The sequence below is a fragment of the Equus quagga genome, chromosome 4 (genome assembly GCF_021613505.1).
Source record: "Equus quagga isolate Etosha38 chromosome 4, UCLA_HA_Equagga_1.0, whole genome shotgun sequence".
NCBI lineage: Eukaryota > Metazoa > Chordata > Mammalia > Perissodactyla > Equidae > Equus > Equus quagga.
In genome coordinates, this window is record NC_060270.1 from 118115304 (window position 1) to 118134235 (window position 18932).

The 18932-nt window shown below is 40.0% G+C and overlaps 1 protein-coding gene across 5 annotated transcripts in view; it reads right to left on the bottom strand.

Moving 5' to 3' along the window:
* Nucleotides 1-18932, bottom strand: part of ZNF385B (zinc finger protein 385B) — a 385907-nt gene that overhangs the window by 283795 nt on the left and 83180 nt on the right. For 3 of the 5 annotated variants that reach the window (XM_046659659.1, XM_046659662.1, XM_046659660.1), the window contains exons 2-3: nt 17621-17771; nt 16603-16920 (exon numbers count right to left, since the gene is read on the bottom strand). In XM_046659659.1, the coding sequence (XP_046515615.1) occupies nt 16603-16918 (316 nt within the window). In that variant the 5' untranslated portion in view covers nt 16919-16920; nt 17621-17771. Of the gene's footprint in view, nt 1-16602; nt 16921-17620; nt 17772-18932 lie in introns of those variants that run through there. The other 2 variants (XM_046659661.1, XM_046659664.1) reach the window with 2 other exon arrangements.

Here is an 18932-nt window from a genome sequence, read left to right on the forward strand (position 1 = left end):
TCTGTGTCTGTCCCCTCGTGGAAAACTATAGGAAGTCATATGGGCACTATCTAATGAATGGTCTATATAAGTATCATTCCATGAAAAGATTTTTATGGACTAATAATTAAGGAAATAAGTGAATTTTAAATAACTTAACCCACCAGCCTCTACAATGAAATGCTTTATTTACCTAGAGCCCTTACTGGTAGAAACTCACTGGTCCTTTATCAATGAGTTGTTATGCTTTCACAGTGGTACTTGTACTTTACAAAATGTTTCCCGGTTAGATGATAAATGGCAAACTGACTCATCAAAAATGAAGAAAAAGCAAGCATTTAAAACCATATGTTTTTACTGAAAAAGTAAAAGACATTATCATATTGATGAATTCTAGCCCTTTCTCAGTATCTATCACACCAACCTGTTTGTTCATTAACTATTTATGTTCATATCTAATATCTCTTAAATGGACTACAATTTTTCACAAATGGGGGCAATATTAAAATACTTAAATAGTCATTTTTGTTCCTGAAAACTGGAGAAAAATTTTCCCCATAGTCCTTTCTCTCTCTTTCACATGCTCACACACACACACATACATCCCAATATCTTCCCTATAGATTGTGCTTAATGCATAGAAGATGCTTAAAAAGTCTGTCGAACAAGCATGCTCCTGCCTACACACTCTTACCCACCACACATATCCTCACCCCTTTATGAGTATTTCTTTGCTTTCCATTCTCACTAATAAATTCCAGCAAAATGTGGGATTTGGAATGAGGGAAATATCTTACTTTCAATATGCTTGTGGCACCATCTCGTGGCCATGCTATAGTGTTGCAGTTTCAAGTTTAATTTCTAAAGTTCAAACATGTCTGAGAAAATGTCTTTGAGCACAAATTTTACATTTTAAATATAAATGAGATGGAATATGAGAAATCTGGCCTATGTATTTAAAAACACACACACATATTTCAATAGTCATACTACCTATCTATCACGGTGCTGACCCTAGAAGCTGTTCCTTGAATGGATAATAGGAATGAAAATAAGACTCTCCTCAGAAGTGACGGGGAAAATAAAAAGCTGAGAATCCTGAAGGATCCAAGAGGCATCAAAGAGAAGGACAGAAAATGGCAATAGAGAAAAGAACATGCTACATGATGCTCCAACTGACAACCCATGTTACAATCTTGCTCTCCATTCACACCTCCAAACCATTACCTCTACTTCCTGCTGCAAAATCCCCTGGTTTTATCATCCTTATCCTCTCCACTCTGCCCCTAAAGTGTCCTCAACTCACAATCTACTCAAACTCAGTTCAAAATTCCTAAGGTCAAATAAAAGATGCCACTTCTCGCATCAAGAGGCAGAGCCTATTTTTCCACCACTTGAATTTGGACTGGTCTTGTGACTAGTTCTGACCAACGGAACCAAGTGGTTGCAGATTCCCCTCTTGCTGTTCTATGACCTCTGTAACCTCCTTGAAGAGGACAGTCTACTGGCAAGAGCAGTTCAGCCTACAGCCACCACCAAATGCCAGACACGTGTGTAAGGCCAACTTAGAACTTCCAACCCAGTTGATGTGCCTGCTGCCTGCAGCTGTGTGAGTCCAGGACAAAAACCACCTAGCTGAGCCCAGCCCCAACGTCTGACCCACAGAATCATGATTAAAATAAAATTTTTAAAAAATTTCTAAAGGCTTCTGCTTCCTTCCCAAATTCTCCTGTCCGTCTTTCTAATTCTCTCACTCAGTTTCAGCCACAGACATCTCAGCTTTTTGTACATGTCAAGCTCTTTCTCAGTTTCAGATATTACACCTTCTCTTTACTCCCTTCGAATCACTTTTCTCCACTTTCTTTGCTTGACTAACTGCTGTTTAGTCTTAAAAGCTTAACCTCAATGAGATTAGAAATTCTTCTGGAATTAATTGAAGGTGAGAGAGAAAATGGGCATGTTAGTCAGTATGTAACTGGAAAAACCAAACACTGATAATAAGGAAATAGTCCTGAATTCTTTTCATTTTTACTTTGTGAAGAATTTGTTGTAAAAAGCTATGAGAGGTAATGAGAGATAATGTAGACTGTGAGACAGATCCTGAACTTGGAATCTCTGTGTGGCCTTCGGAAAGGCCTCTCAATCACTCTCATTCTCCTTCCTTATCTACAATGTGAGGATAATCATACTTATCTTGTTGGGATTTGAGGCCTAAAGTCATTATTTCAGTCTTTCATGATAACCTCCAATCAAGGAGGGGGTTTTTGACTCCTCAAATCAAGTACAGATGTGTCTCCCTTACGACAATTCAGCAGAACCTCCAAGCTCTTGCCCTTACCTTTCATAGTTCTAAACATTATTTGTGCCAAACCACTGCCAAGGGCAGGATCAGAGGTCACCCCCTATGAGACAGCCCTCCTCATTCTGAGGAAATATGGATCTCAAAATCTCCAGAATAAAATCAGTCCTCCCCATCATCATACTTGGGGCGACTTGATTCTCCATGATAGGCACAAACGTTCCTTGAGGATATAAGGAGAATAAGATGTAAAATTAACATTTATTACTCTATCTGGTGAGCTACCTGCTTCTGATGGGAAGGGAAGGGTACAGAGCATCACGTATCACTGACTGATATGTGGGGAAAGCCTCTGAACAGAAAAAGCCAGTCTGACCACACAAACAGGCTGCATCCAGAGAGAACTTAAGTCTCTGTTTCTGACTCAACTTCCACATCAGGTACACTGATGGAGCAGGAATCAATAAGCATAAACCAGGCAATTTCTCCCCCACCCAACTTATATCCATAGATGGAAGGCAATAACACCATGGTGAGGAATCAGGCCACAGGTTAGACTGACTTGCTCCAAATCCCAGCCTTGCCTCTTCCAGCTGTTATCTCACCTCTTTCTTCCTCATTCTCATTGTACATAATAGCAGTACCTTCCTCGTCAATCTGTTGTGAGGATTCAAATGAGATGACCCTCTTAGCACAATATTGGCACAAACTAAGGCATCAGTCATCCACTTAACCACAGCCTTTCGGTCTGCCTTCACTGTCTTTATAATACTGTAGGAGGTGCAGAGTTGCTTGTAAAGTTCCCAGGGATGCTGGGATTAGGGGTAGGGATTGGTTGACGGGGATGGGGGGCTGTCACTCTATTCCCATGACATCATCCCTCTCTGTCCACGAGTGAGTGAATGCCCTAGGGGAAGACAAGGAGCCCGAGAAGGCCACGTTTCTCCTTCCTGGCCAATTCCCAATTACAAATTTATTTAAGGTAAGAAGCTCCTTTTCTGGGTATAAATCCTCCTCAATCGGTTAGCTTGGTGTTCTCAAAGACCAGGAACTTCCACATCCTCTGGGAACTTGTTAGAAATGTAAATTCTCAGCCCCTCACCCCCCCCCCCCCCCCAGGCCTACTGAATCAGAAAGTCGGGGGATGGAGCCCAGCAATCTGTATTTGAACACATCCTCCAGGTGATTCTGATGCATGCTAAATGTTGAGGACCACTCGGTTCGATTATCAGTCATCACACATCAATTGCTTTAAATTTCTTGAGTACAGATCCACCTCAGAAAATGAGAATGGTGAATGGCATAGGGCTGGAGGGGAAATATTACAGCAGTGGGCAGCCAGGATAAAGAATAGGTCTCAGCCTTTGATAGCAGACGGCAGGATGAGGGTCATTAGCCACCCTACATAGAGAATAACTGTGGCCAATTTTATCTGGACTTGAGAAGCTGTATGTAGGCCATGGAAAATCATCTCTGTGCAGTCATGTGATATCCTGGGAAGCAACACCTAAGCTGGGATGTCTGGACTTGACAGGGAGGCTGCTGGTTGACATAAACCAGAGTGGATAGAAAGAGAACTTGTGAGAGCTGTGAATTCCAGCAGCTGTCGCTGATATTTTTTTACATGTATGTTTGGGCAGCTGTATTTTTCTTACACTTCTGTTGCCAAAGGGCAAGGAAGACTCTTCTTTCTGTCCTAGCTCCTTTCTACTTTGCCAGAGGAATCTTCCTCCTTTTCCCCAATCATCCTTCACTCCAGTAATAATAAACTATAATTGATTCCTCCATGCATGTGCACTGCTCTCCCCTCTGCCTGAAATGTTGTTTTTCCTTGAATAACTTGAAACTCATCTTTGAATATTCACCTCAAATATCACCTCCTCTAGGAAGCCTTCCCTGACCTTTGTAAAGTTAACCATCCTTTTCTCTCTGCCACATATACCTTATATGTGGATCAATCATTGTTTTTAGCATACCATATTGTCATTCATTTATTTAGATATCTCTCTTCTCTTGACACTTAAGAAAATAGAATGTGTTTTATTAATCTCTGTAAAGTAGATACTTGATAATTTTTAAGAAGCAAAACCCTGAAATTTGTGTTCTTTATCATCTCTGATAATGCTATTAGAAGATGGGCATTTTAAGTGGTCACCTTTATTTTGATTTTTTTTTTTTTTCCTGAGGAAGATTAGCCCTGAGCTAACATCTGTGCCTATCTTCCTCTATTTTTTTTTTGGAAGTAGGACACCTCCACAGCATGGCTGGTGAGTGGAATAGGTCCGTGCCCAAGATCTGAACCCGCGAACCCAGGCTGCCAAAGCTGAGAGCACAGAACTTTAACTAGTACGCCAGGCGGCTGGGCTCTACTATGATTTTTTAATTGAAATTTTTATTGAGATTAATTAGAGATTCACAGGCGATTGTAACAAATAATACAGAGAGTTCCCTTGAATCCCTGTAGCCAGCTTTCAATGATGGCAACATTTTTTAAAACTATAGAATAATACCACTGTCAAGATATTGACATTGATATAAGCCACCAATCTTATTCAGAACATTTCCCCAGTTTTACTTGTATTCATTTGTATGTGTGTGTGTGTGACCTGTGCAGGTTTGTGTATCTGCTGCTACAGGATCCCTCATGTGGACCTTTCATAACCACACCAACTTCCCTCCTGGCATCTGCCCCCATCCCTAGCCCCTTGCAACCACTAATTTGTCCTCCAGTTCTAAAATTTTATCATTTCAAAAGTGTTATACAAATGGAAACAGACAGCATGCAACCTTGTGGGACTGACTTTTTTCACTTAGCATAATTCCTTAGAGAATCAACCAACTTGTTAAGAGTGTCAGTAGTTCATTCATTTTTATTATTTGACTAGTATTCTAAGGGTATCGATGTACCACAGTTAGTTTAAGAATTCACCCTCAAAAGATATCCATGTCAGGGCCGGCCCACTGGCATAGAGCTTAAGTTTGCATGCTCTTCTTTGGCAGCCCGGGGTTCGCTGGTTTGGATCCCAGGCGCAGACCTACACACCCCTTATCAAGCTATGCTATTGCAGGCGTCCCACATATAAAGTAGAGGAAGATAGGCATGGATGTTAGCTCGGGCCTAATCTTCCTCAAAAAAAAGGATATCCATGTCAAATCCTGGGAACCTGTGAATGTGACCTTATTTGGAAAAAGGATCTTTGCAGATGAGACTAAGTTAAAGATCTTGAGATGAGGAGATAATCTTGGATTATCTAGGGGGGGCCCCTAAATCCAAAGCCAAGCGTCCTTACAAGAGAGAAGCAGAAGGAGGTCGGAAACAAGACAGAAGAGGAAAAGACACAGACGTGGGAGAAGGTGGTCTGAAGGTGGAGGCAGAGATGGGAGTGATGCAGCCACAGCCCAGGAGTGCCAGGGCGGCCACCAGAAGGTGAAGGAGGCAAGGAACGGTGCCCCGGGAGGGAGCGCAGCCCTGCCAAACTGCAGACTTCTAGGCTTCGAGAGAATACATCTCTGTTGTTTCAGGCCACCAAGTTTGTGGTAATTTGTCACAGCAGACTTAGGAAACGAATACAGAGTTGTGTATAGTTTTTGGCTATTACAAATAATGCTGCAATGAACATTCACGCACAAATTTTTGTGGGAACATGTTTTCATTTCTCTGGAATAAATTCCCGAGAGTATAATTGCTGGGTCAAATGGTAATTACATGTTTAGTTTTATAAGAAATAGCCCAAATATTTTCTACAGTGGTTGTACCATTTTACATTCCCATCAACAACGTATCCATAATACATTTTCTCATCATTCTAGCCAACATTTGGTGTTGTCACTATTTCTTACTTTAGTTATTCGATAGGTATATAGTGAAATCTCATTGTGGTTTTCTTTTTCATTTTCCTGATGACTAACGATGTCGAATATCTTTTTATGCGCTTATTTGTCACCTGTACATCCTCCTCAGTGAAATATCTCTTCCTATTTTGGGCCATTTGATAATTGGATTGTTGGATTTCATTTTTACTCTTGAGTTTTTAGAGTTCTTTATATATTCTACACACTAGTCCTTGTTGGACATGTGGTTTGCAAATATTTTCCATCATTCGTAGCTTATATTTATTTTCATTCTCTTCACATGATATTTCACAAAGGAAAAGTTTTTAATTTTGAATGAGGTCCAATTTATCAATTTTCCTTTTATGGATCATGCTTTTGGTATCAAGTTAGAACTCTTTGACTTGCCCTAGGTCCTAGACATTTTCTTCTATATTTTTATGTTTTCCATTTAAATCTGTAATCTATTTTGGGTTAATTTTTGTGTATGGTATGAGGTCTAGTTCAAAGTTCTCTGTGGGTTTTTTTTTTGGCCTATAGATGTCCAATATCTTCAGCACCATTTGTTGAAAAGGCTATCTTTCTTCCGTAGAATTACTTTGCACCTTTGTCAAAAATCAACTGAGCATATGTGTGTGGGTCTGTTTCTGGATTCTCTACTTTTTTCCATTGATTTATGTGTCTATACCTCCACTAAAACAGCACTGTCTCAGTTAAGTTAGCTATATAGTAAGATCTGACATTGGGTAGAGAGTCTTCCCACTTTATTCTTCTTTGTCAAGACTGTTTTAGTTCTTCTAAGGCCTGTGCTTTTTCATATAATTTTAGAACAAGCTTGTCTATTTCTACAAAAAATCTCACTGGGGTTTTGATAGGAATTGCCTGGAGTTTATAGATCAGTCTACAGAGAATCGACATCTTAACTACGTTGAATTTTCCATTGCATGAATATGAGATGTCTCTCCATTTATTTAGGTCTTCTTTGGTTTCTTTCCTTAGCATTTTGTAATTTTTCAGCATGCAGATCCTGTACATGTTTTTTTAAGTGTATATTCTAGGTATTTCATTTTATTGGGAGTGATTGTAAATGATACTGTTTTAAAATTTTGGTTTCCATGTGTTCATTTTTAGCATATAGATATAAAACTGATTTATGTGTGTTCATTCTCTATCCTGCAAACTTGGTAAACTTACACATTAGTTCTATGACTTCTTTTGTAGATTCTTTGGGATTTATACGTAGACCATGTCATCTGCAAAGAGAGAGACTTTTATTTCCTCTTTTCCAATTTGTATGTCTTTTATTTATTTATTCTTGCCTTATCACAGTGGCTAGAGCTACCGGTACAATGCTGAATAAGAGAGGTGAGAGTGAACATCCTTACTTTGCTGTTGGAGAAAAGTATTCTTTCACCATTAAGTGTGATGATAGCTGTAGACTTCTTGTGGGTGCTCTTTACTAAATCTAGGTAATTCTCTATTTCTACCTTGCTGAGAGCTTTTATCATAAGTGAGTGTTGGGTTTTCTCAAATGCTTTTCCTAGATCAAGTGATATGATCATATGATTTTCCTTCTTTAGCTATTTGTATGGTAGATTATAATTATTGATTTTCAATTGTTGAACCAGTTTTGCAAATCTGAAGTAAATTCAACTTTGTCATGGTGTATAATTTGTTTCATACATCACTGGAATCAGTTTGTTTGTATTTTATTGAGAATTTTTGAGTCTAAGTTCATGAGAGAGATTAGTCTGTAGTTTTCCTTTTTTTATATTGTCTTTGTCTGGTTTTGGTATCAGGGTAATACTGACTCATAAAATAAGTTGAGAAGTATTTCTTCCTCTTCTATTTTCTGGAAGGAATTACGTAAAACTGATGTTAATTTTTCTTTAAATGCTTGGTACAATTCTCTAGTAAACCATATGGATCCAGAAATTTATTTTTGGGGACTTTTGCAATTATGAATTCAATTTATTTGATGGCTATAAGCTTATTCAGATTGTCTATTTTATCTTGGTAGAACTTTAGTATTTTCTGGCTTCTGAGGAACTGGTTCATTCTTCTAAGTTATCAAATTTATGAATATAAGTTTGTAGTATTTGCTTATTATATTTTTAATTGCTGCAAGTTCTGTAGTAATATTACCTATTCCATTTGTGTCTTCTTTCTTTTCACCTCTTGCTAGAGGCTTATAAATTTCCATTGATTTGTTTCAAAGAATCAGCTTTTTGTTTCATTGATTTTTCTCTATTGTTTCCTATTTTCATAGCAGAAGCTCTCAATTTTTATCATTTCTTTCTTTCTGCTTGCTTTGGATTTACTTTTGTTTTTCCAGCTTCTTGACATAGGGACTTATTTATTGGAGACCTTTAGTGCTATAAATTTCTTTCTCAGCACTATTTTAGTTACATCCCACATCTTTTGATATGTTGTGTTTTCATTTTCATTAAGTTCTATGTCTTTTTTATTTCCTTTGAGACTTACCCCTTGATTCTTGGATTAAGAGATATGCTGTTTAATTTTCCTGTCATTTTTCTATTATTGGCTTCTAGTTTAATTTTGTTATGGTCAGAGAACATACTGTGTATGATTATAATTCTTTTAAATGTGTTTAGGTTTGTTTCATGGTCTCAAATACGGTTTTTCTTGGTTAGTGTTCCACGGACTCTTGAAAAAAACCATGTGTTCTACTGTTGTTAGGTGGAGTTTTACGTAAATTAATTAAATCCTATTGATTGATTGTGCTTTCAGATCTTCTAAATCCTTGCTGATTTTCTGTCTAGTAATTCTATCAGTTTCTGAGATGGGGATGTTGAAGTCTTCAACTGTAATTGTGGATTTACCTATTTCTTCTTTCAGCTGTATCTGTTTTTGCTTCATATATTTTGAGACTCTGTTGTTTGGCGCATGAACATTTAGGATCATTATGTGTTCCTTGTGGATTGAACCTTTTATCACAATGTAATATCTCTCTTTGTCTCTGGTAATTGTCTTCACTCTGAAGTCTACCTCATCAGATATTAATATAGGTACTCTTGCCCTTTTTTTTGTTGTTGATTACTGTTTGCATGGCATAGTCTTTTTTTTTTTTTGGAGGAAGATTAGCCCTGAGCTAACATCTGCCTCCAATCCTCCTCTTTTTGCTGAGGAAGACTGGCCCTGAGCTAACATCCATGCCCATCTTCCTCTATTTTACATGTGGGATGCCTGCCACAGCATGGCTTGCCAAGTGGTGCCTAGGTCTGCACTGGTGAACCCCAGGCCACCAAAGAGGAACGTGTGATCTTAACTGCTGTGTCACCAGGCTGGCCCCTGGGACATTCCTTGTTATCATTTTACTTTCAACCCACTTATGTCATTGACTATAAAGTGAGTTTCTTGTAGGCAGTATATAGTTGGGTAATTTTTTTAATCCACTCTAAAAATCCCTGTCCTTTGATTGGTATATTTGGGTCATTTAAGGTAATTATTAACATGTTAGTGCTTATATCTTCCATTTCCTCATTTGTTTCCTCTGGTTCTCCTTTCTCTGTTCCTCTTCTCTTGCCATTCTCTGGGTTACTTGAACGCTTTCTTAGGACTCCATCTTGATATATTTATATTCTTTTTGATTGTCTCTCTTTGTATAATTTTCAGAGTGGTTGCTATGGGCATTACAATCTACACATGTGACTTATGACAATCTACTGGCATCACCATTTAGCTACTTCAAGTGAAGTACAGAAACATTACTTCCATTAAGTTCTCTTTAACTTCCTTACTTTTAAATATCATTGTCTTGAGTATCAGATGGTTATAATTTTTGTTTCAATCATCAAATATGATTTATAAAATGCATGCAGAAAAGGATAGTGTGAGGATTAATTTTATGTGTCAACTTGACTGGACCACAGGGTGCCCTGATATTTAGTCAGACATCATTCTGGGTGTTTCTGTGAGTTTGTTTTTGGATGAGTTTCACATTTAAATCTATTGACTGAGTAAAGCAGATTGCTCTTCCTAATGTGGGTGGGCTTCATCCAATCAGTTACAGGCCTGAATAGAACAAAAGGCCGACCCCTCTGAATAAGAAGGAATTCCTCCTGCCTGACTGCCTTCGATCTGGGACATCAATTTTTCCCTGCTTTCTGACTTGAACTGAAACATTGGCTCTTCCTGGGTCTTGAGCCTACCAACCTTTAGATGGGAACTACACCATCAGCTCTCCTGGGTCTCTAGCTTTCTGAGTAGAGACCTTAGAACTTGTCAGCCTCCACAAATGTGTGGGCCAATTCCTCATAATAAATATTTTTTATTATATATGTATACACACACACATAAATACACACATACACATATACATTCTATTGATTGTGTTTCTCTGGAGAACCTTGACTAATACAGATAGGTTATTGTATATACCTATATTTCTGCTTTTTCCATTTTTCTCTTCCTCTCTAAAGCGCCAAGTTTCATTCTTTTATTATTTCCTTTCTATTTGAAAAACTTTAGCCAATCTTTAAAGGCAAACCTGCTAACGATAAATTCCTTTGTCTCATACAAACTCCACCCCACGTGGTAATGGAAACCTACTCTTTCCCCAGAATTGCATCCAGATTTGGCCTGGGGCGCAGAGGGGGCTCATGAGCTTATGTGGTGCCAAGGCCCAGATAGGAGAGTTTATGGCCTGGCTGTCATTTCTACACACAAGTATCTGCTGAGATATTCCTATTTCTGTCTGGTATTTGGTTATCAGCTCATGCCCATACTATGGAGTGTTCCCTTGTTCCCGACTATGAGGGATCTTTAGGGAGGTGTGCACTTCATTCACGACACATGGGAACATTTTCCTGCCACTGCTCTAATCCAGGCTGCAGGAAAAGCCGCTTCCTGTTCCTCTCAGATGCCCCTAGGAGGTAACCAGGCTCACACAGCAGCTTCAGTGCTCACTAAGCCCACAGGAAATCAGGAGGCTGTCTCGGATCCATCTGCCCACCCTTGCTAGGGGCCAGGAACACTGGGATCTTACTGTCTTTGTAGATCCTTGGAGGGATGGAAGCATGCCACCACTTTGTCTGAAGCCAAGACTCATTTGTGGTTCCTGTTATTTCCACCCACCCCTTGGGATTGGATGGGGAAAGGAGTGGTGATCCTCCACACACAGAGCGAGTTATCTAAGCTCTGCTGCTTTCCCTCTGAGTCTCATTTTGCAGCCGAGAGGGTTCTTACGATGTTTAGCAAGGGAGAGTGCTGGGAAAGGGATCTTGCTGCTACTCATCACAACTCCCTCTCGCAGGAAAAAAATTACATTGGTACGGTAGTCCCCCCTTATCTGCAGCTTCACTTTCTGTGGTTTCAGTTACCCATGATCCACCACAGTCCAAAAATATTAAATGGAAAATTCCAGAAATAATTCATAAGTTTTAAATTGCATGCCGTTCTGAGTAGTCTGATGAAACTCATGCTGTCCCTCTCTGTCCCACCCAGAACATGAATCATCCCTTCGTCCAGCCTATCCATGCTGTATGTGCTGCTCACCTGCCCATTAATCACTGAGTAGCCATCTCAGTTATCAGATCAACTGTCATGGGATGGCAGTGCTTGTGTTCAAGTAACCCTTATTTTACTTAATAATGGCCCAAAGCACGAGAGTAGTGATGTTGGCCATTCAGATAAGCCAAAGAGAATCCATACAGTGCTTCCTTTAAGTGAAAAGTTGAAAATTCTTGACTTAATGAGGAAGGGAAAAAAATCATATGCTAAGGTTGCTAAGATCTATGGTAACTTTTATTACAGTGTTTTGTTATAATTGTTCTATTTTATTATTAGTTATTGTTAATCTCTTATGGTGTCTAATTTACAAATGAAACTTCATCATAGGTATGTCTGTATATATATATATATGTATATATAGGGTTCAGTACTATCCATGGTTTCAGGCATCCCCTGGGGTCTTGGAACGTATCCCCCACAAACAAGGGGACTGATGTACTTTGAGACACACACACACACACACACACACACACACACACACACACAGCAGAATAGTTTTAAGGTGCCCTCTAAGAATCTTCCTGTTATTACAGAACTGAGATCTAAAGGTCCTCTAGCTACCCTGAAGTCTGAGGTTAGTGGAAGAACCGACAGTGGTTAGGGCTCAGTCACTTCTTACTCAGAGGAACAGCTCAAGTCTCAACCACTACCCTGTGCACCCCACTCCCACCCTTGCCAACCCCAACACTTTAAGACTGACAGAGAGGAGGGGAGTTACCTCTTCAATTAGCAGTTATTGGATGGCTGACTCTACTACCCATCTTTCCCCCTTTGGGGAGGAAATGAGCTACTCTTTTCCTCCCTGTATTAGTTTGCTAAGACTGTTGTAACAAAGTCCCACAAACTGGGTGTCTAAAACAGAAATTTGTCACCTCACAGTTCTGGAGCTAGAATTCCGAAATCAAGGTGGTGATAGGGTTGGTTCCTTCTGAGGACTGTGAGAGAAGGATCTGTTCTGAAACTCTCTCCTTGGCATGTAGATGGCCCTTTTTCCCAACTGTCTCTTCATATCATTTTCCCTCTATGTGCATCTCTGTCCAAATTTCCCCTGTTTATAAGGACACCAGTCATATTGGATTAGGGTCAACCCTAATGACCTCATTTTAACTTAATTTCCTCTATCAAGACTCTGTCTCAATATAAGGTCACATTCTGAGGTATTGGGGATTAGGACTCCAACATATGTTTTTTTGGAGGGACACAATTCAGCCAATAACACTCCTTAAAGCCAAGCAAGGGGTGAAAAAGGGAGACTGGCATTTTGCTCCCTGATTAGGTAGCTGCTTTGTCAGTGGACCTGCCAGTGTCACCTGTGGTAACTAAGCAGGGAAAAGAAATGTGGAGAAGCCCACATACCCTGCTCCATGTCTACCTGCCTGAGCTCCCAGCAGCTCCAGGTTTTCAAGAGGAATGTTAGTTGTCAGATAGACTCTGTACATGCCCTCAAGCCCAAAGAATTGGTACACAGATGAGAACAGAAGACACAATCTTGAAAGGACTGCTACACACGGTTCTGGAATGGGGCCTTTTGCCACCAACTGAGGGTAAGCTGGAAGACATAGCTAAATCTGAGGGACCCTCAATGTGTAAGAGACCATTTCAGGCTCTTCATCCACGGGGTCTGTTAGGAGCACCTGTGGCCCACAGAGACAACCAGTGTAGTAATCACCTACTAAGAATAGCATTGCCACTTGCCAAGGCTGTGAGGTAAGCACACCTCCATCCCTCCATGATTCTCCACTACCTGGGCAGAAGTGCAGACCAAGGGAGGGGTAGTAGCCTGAGAGCTGACTGTGCCCCATCCTCCACTCTAAGCATCCTTCTAGCCAAATCTTAATTCTTCTATGAGATGGATGTTTTTATAAATAGAACTGAATCCTCTAAATCAAAGAGTCCCTCTGAATATACAAAAGTGAGAAGTTATGGGCTGAGAAGGTGTAAAGGGAGCTGCTACCCTGCAGGAAACAGACGTTTGATACATCAAAACTGAAGAAAGGGACTAGAAAAAATAAAACCACGTCAGGCTCACTCCTCGCTAAGCAGAGATGCTACACGGTAGACGCTGTGCACATGCACACGCAGCAGCACTAAGGTCTATTCCACTTTAGTTCCCGCTGTTTCATTAGCATGAGATCATGGAGAGTTTCCCTGCCATTAGGTATTCTTCAGAAATATAATTTTTAATGACTACAGTTTCTATCATTCATCTTATAAACGTACTATAATTTATTTAACCTTTCTCCTATTGGACATTCAGGATACATCTAATATTTTGGAATTATAAATCACACCATAATCATCTTTGTACATACATCTATGTTTTAATTTCTGTTTCAAAGAGAAGGAGACATTATTATACCTACTTTTGTTTTCCGATGAGAGGATTAATGCTAACCACTTTCAGAGGTTAAGTGACTTGCCTTCATCATGTGCTAACTCCAAGTCTTCTGAGAATAGGTCACTGACTATATTATCAGTATATGAAAATTGTCCTTTATGCCTAATGTACAACTTGAAAAGCTGTCTTGTTTTCTTACCCATTTTCCTATATATTAATACATTGTGTTATACTAAATGATGAGCCTTGTGTTACATATAGCATATATCCATACTATTCTGTGTATGTCTTAGCTAAATTTATTTTATGTCAGCCAGCTCATTTCATTAGCATGGGAGAACAATGGAGAAATTCATGAATTGGAGCTAGACCTGTCTGTTTCCAAAACCATCAAAGTGAGATAATTCACCATAAAAACAACCATTCGTGACCACAAATCCATTACAGCACATAGGTCTGAATTTAACTCGAGGGCTATTATTACATGAGAGGTGACAGCAGCAAAGTAGTGATGAAGAATAATGGCTTCACTATTAAATATGGTTGGGACTCTGGATCTGCCATTTCCATGCTGTATAAACCTGGACAAATTATTTTCTCTCTGTGTGTTTCCATTCCTAGTCTGTAAATTACGGATAATCATAGTACCCACCTCAGGGGTGATGAGAGAATTAAACGAGAAACTTCCTATGAAGTTCTTAGGACCAGAATATGGCCCATAGAAAATGTTCTATTAATGTTAGCTACTAATTGTACTACTTATTAGAAGCCACAGGTTAACCTCAATTTAGGCACAGATATTTGGATTCTAACAGATGCCATTCAAACCTTTACTTAGGGTTGTTTACGCTCTGATTTAGACATAAAACAGTAATTAGTTTTTAACCTAACACCAGCTATATATTTAATATGTAAATACAGTACATTAATGCATCTGTAACTATTTTCACAATAAACAAATACAAAATGGAAAAGTAATTTTTCATTATTATAATAAGTATGTATCTTATCTCCTATAGGTTCCTTTGAGTTCTTGCACAGAATAAGTATTGCTTGAGGGAAAATAATGAAATGAAACTATATACTGGGTAAAAAGTAGTTAAGTTTAGCTTGAAATATAAAAATTATTTATTTACAGCACGCGCAAACAATTTTCGCTGGAGCTTAAGATGGATCATGGTATAACTTTACAAAATCAAAAAATATGTAACAGCACACAGTGAAATTCCCACAAATGGCTGCCCTGCCTCATCACCCTTCAGGTTGAAGCCACATGACCAGAGCCAACACTTGCAAGAGTGGAATCTGGAGCTCTCCCACCATGTTTAGGAGGAGGTTTATCTTGTCCTCCCAGGTAAACCTGGGCAGGAGGCCTCCTTTCTGCAGAATTCTTCACCATGGCTAACAGTCAACTTCACATTTTTCTTTAGTTGTGTCACAGTGAAGATACCCAATGACCAGTAATGTGGAGGAAGGGCTGCCTAAGGATAAGATAAAGGATTTGAAAGACTGTTTAGAATTTAGGGCAGAAACAGGAACGTGGAAATTCCTAAGCCTCTGGCTCTACTCAGCCCACAGGAAGCGGTGAGAGGCGAGAGAAAGTGCTTGTGGAGGTGCCAGAGCCCAGAGGCAAGTCTCGCTGGTTGTGGCAATGCCTGTTCCTATCGTTAGAACACCACCGGCAGGGGCAGGCTACTGCCAACTCCCTGAAAGAGTGTAACAACTCTAACATCCAAGATGAATGCTCCTTTCCTGCATCATGGGATGTTACAAATAAAGCTGTAGCTTTTTACATACTATCAAGTAATACGCTACCCAACAGAAAGCAGACGAAGGAAATCCAAGAAAGCTTCATTTTGCAGAGAGGGGAAAAACGTGACATCACTAATCCATTTTAAAATACATTAGGAAATGTTCACGCACTGTAGGGATACAGGACCAAGTCGATGGCATAATATATAAAATTTTGTGTGTTTATATATACATATAGTCAGCCTTAGTGGGCTAGTGATTAAGATTTGGTGCTCTCACCATCAAACAAACCCAGTTTTGTTTCCTGGTCAGGGAACCGCAACTCCTATCTGTTGGTTGTCACATTGTGGCAGCTGCGTGTTGCTGTGATGCTGAAAGCTATGCCACCAGTATTTCAAATACCAGCAGGGTCACCTATGGTGGACAGGTTTCAGCGGAGCTTCCAGACTAAGACAGACTAGGGAGAAGGACCCAGCCACCAACTTCCAAAAAACCTGGCCATGACTACCTTGTGAAGAGAAGCGGAGCCTTGTCTGATACAGCACCAGAAGATGGGAGGATGGTGCAAAAAGACCAGGCAGCGTTCCGCCCTGATGTATACAGGGTCACCAGCAGTCAGAATTGACTCGACGGCACCACCAACAAAAATACATATAAATACATACATTTGTCTAATCTGATATGTATAAATAATAATAAAAAATGTATACTGAGAAGTAACAAACAGATCTTGGATTTTACCTGTAGGGAAAGTATACATATTACTGTGGTGGTAGTTTAAAGGTAAAAGATAAGCCTTGCTCTAAATCCTCCATTTTCTAGAACAGAAGCATTTCTCCCAGGTAAACGGAGCCCCAGCGCTCCCACCTACCTGCGCTGTTGTTGGTGCTAGGGCTGGCCAGCAGTGGCCCTGAGCCCTGGGCTGGGGGCGGGGGCTGCCCATCACTCAGCTGCTTGACACGTTTGCGGTGGGATTTGCCATTGTAATGGACCTGGGCCTGGGCTGCAGAGTTCAGCTGGATGTTGCACACCTCACAGAAGGAGAACAGAATTTTCTTTTTCTCTTTACTCAACTGGTCCTCAGGTCTGTCGTTCTTTATCCCCTTTTCTTCAAAGCCCCGTAGAAAAGTTGCCATATTCATAATTCCATCTTTAGGGTAGTTGTCAGGACTTAAGGAGTACTTCATACCTGGGGAAAAAAGTACAAGTGCTTGTGAAATGCGTGTCTTCTTATTTGCTAGTATGACTCCAATTCATTTTCATAGTGTGATTTAATCTGAAAGTCTCCCAGTTCCTCAGTGGTCACTCTTGGAAAAAGCCAACAAAAGTACCTGAGCATTATGGTCGTTGCACATGTGTTCTCTCTGTCTGGAGGACTTTCTGCTCTATCCTCTCCCCTCTTCTCATCACCTCTCAAGTCCTTTCCCTTTTTAACTCCCGCCCACCCCTTAGATCTTAGCTGGAGTACCACCCTGTCCAGGGAACGCGTCTGACCCTGGAGATAAGGCAGATCCCTGGTTACATGCTCACACAGCTCTGTGTGACCTTCCTTCACAGCACCTATCACCATGTGCATTTTGTATGTATTTGTGCAATTATTTGGTTTATGTCTGTTTCCCCAACAGACAGTGAGCTCTGTGGGGAAGTAGCCTCATTTCTGGATATCCCCTTGGCCTAGAACTGCACCTGTTACATAATAGCTATTCAAATAGCTATTGAAGAAAGAAGGAAGAAATGATGTTATGAACTCCAAACTGTGAAAAAGCTTATGTGTAGCCATAAAGGTAAATATAATACACACACACCTGCACACCTGCAAACAGAGACACGTGCTAACCTGGAGAGGAGGTGGGAAACAAAGACTAAGACACAGTATGTCTGCAACTTACATTGGGTTGTGTTCCAAAGGCCCCTTTATAAGTTGACCAGTGGGAATTTGAACATATTTTTTATAGATGTAGCAAAACAAATTGTATTTAGGTTTCCAGATTAGCCCATAAACATCAGTTTAATCTTTGATGAAGTTGCAATGCAGAACATCTGAAATAAAAAATAATGGAAGTACAACATACAGTAAACTAGTCATTGAAAAATATAAAAAGAGTAAAACAGACTAAGATATAATTTTGTTTATTTTTAAGCGCTGATTTTTTTCATTTATTTAGATATGTGTATATGATAGATTATAACCCAAGTGAATATTTTAAATGAGACTTTTCAGTACCTCAAGAACCTTGGATGATGAAGATGGACTTGGCTTTCTATTTTGTTCAGTTCTACTTTATCATATGTAATTTTTTTCTTTAGTTAATACAAATATTACCAGCATTTTCATAATGGATTGGAAAAACTCAGAATTTTCCTTTCTGTGTAGGGAAAAATGTGATTCTTCCCTATTGTGTGATTCTTTCCTGTGTGTCTCCTTTACTGCTCACACAGAACACTTCATTTATGACACTCTGGTCATCAAATGTGTGGAGGTTTTCCCCACACTAGGCAATTCTCTGCCACACCAGCTGGGTGTCCTACACTTTAACTCAATTCTGACACTATCTACCTGAAGATGGCATCAGATCTCACAGGCTAAGGGCTCAATCCCACAGGACTGCCCCCCAACCAATTCAGATGCCAGTCACCAGCCCATGTTGTCACCTGTGCTTCTGACCAACCAGCTATATATTGGAGATTCCAATGTGCCCCTCCTTGGCTTTGATTAATTTACTAGAGCGGCTCACAGAACTCAGGGAAGCACTTACTTTACATTTACCAATTTATTAAAGGAAACACTAAGGATGCAGATGAACATCAGATGAAGAGATGTGTAGGGCAAGATTTGTAGGAAAGGGTGTGGAGCTCCATGCCTCTCTGGGCACTCCACTGTCCCAGACCTCCACGTGTTCACCAACCTGGAAGCTCTCCAAAGCCCATACTTTTGGGATTTTATGGAGGCTTCATCATGTAGGCATCATCAGTCATTAACTCCGTTTTTAGCCCTTCTCCCCTCTCAAGAGAATGGGGGCAGTGCTGAAAATTCCAAGCGCCTAATCACGGCTTGGTCTTGCCAGTAACTAGTCCTCATCCAAGAACCCAGAGTTGCCTTATTAAAACAAAAGACACTCCTATCGCCAAGGAAATTACAAGGGTTTCAGGAGCCCTGTGTCAGGAACTGGAGTCAAAGACCAAATATTACAACAAAAGATG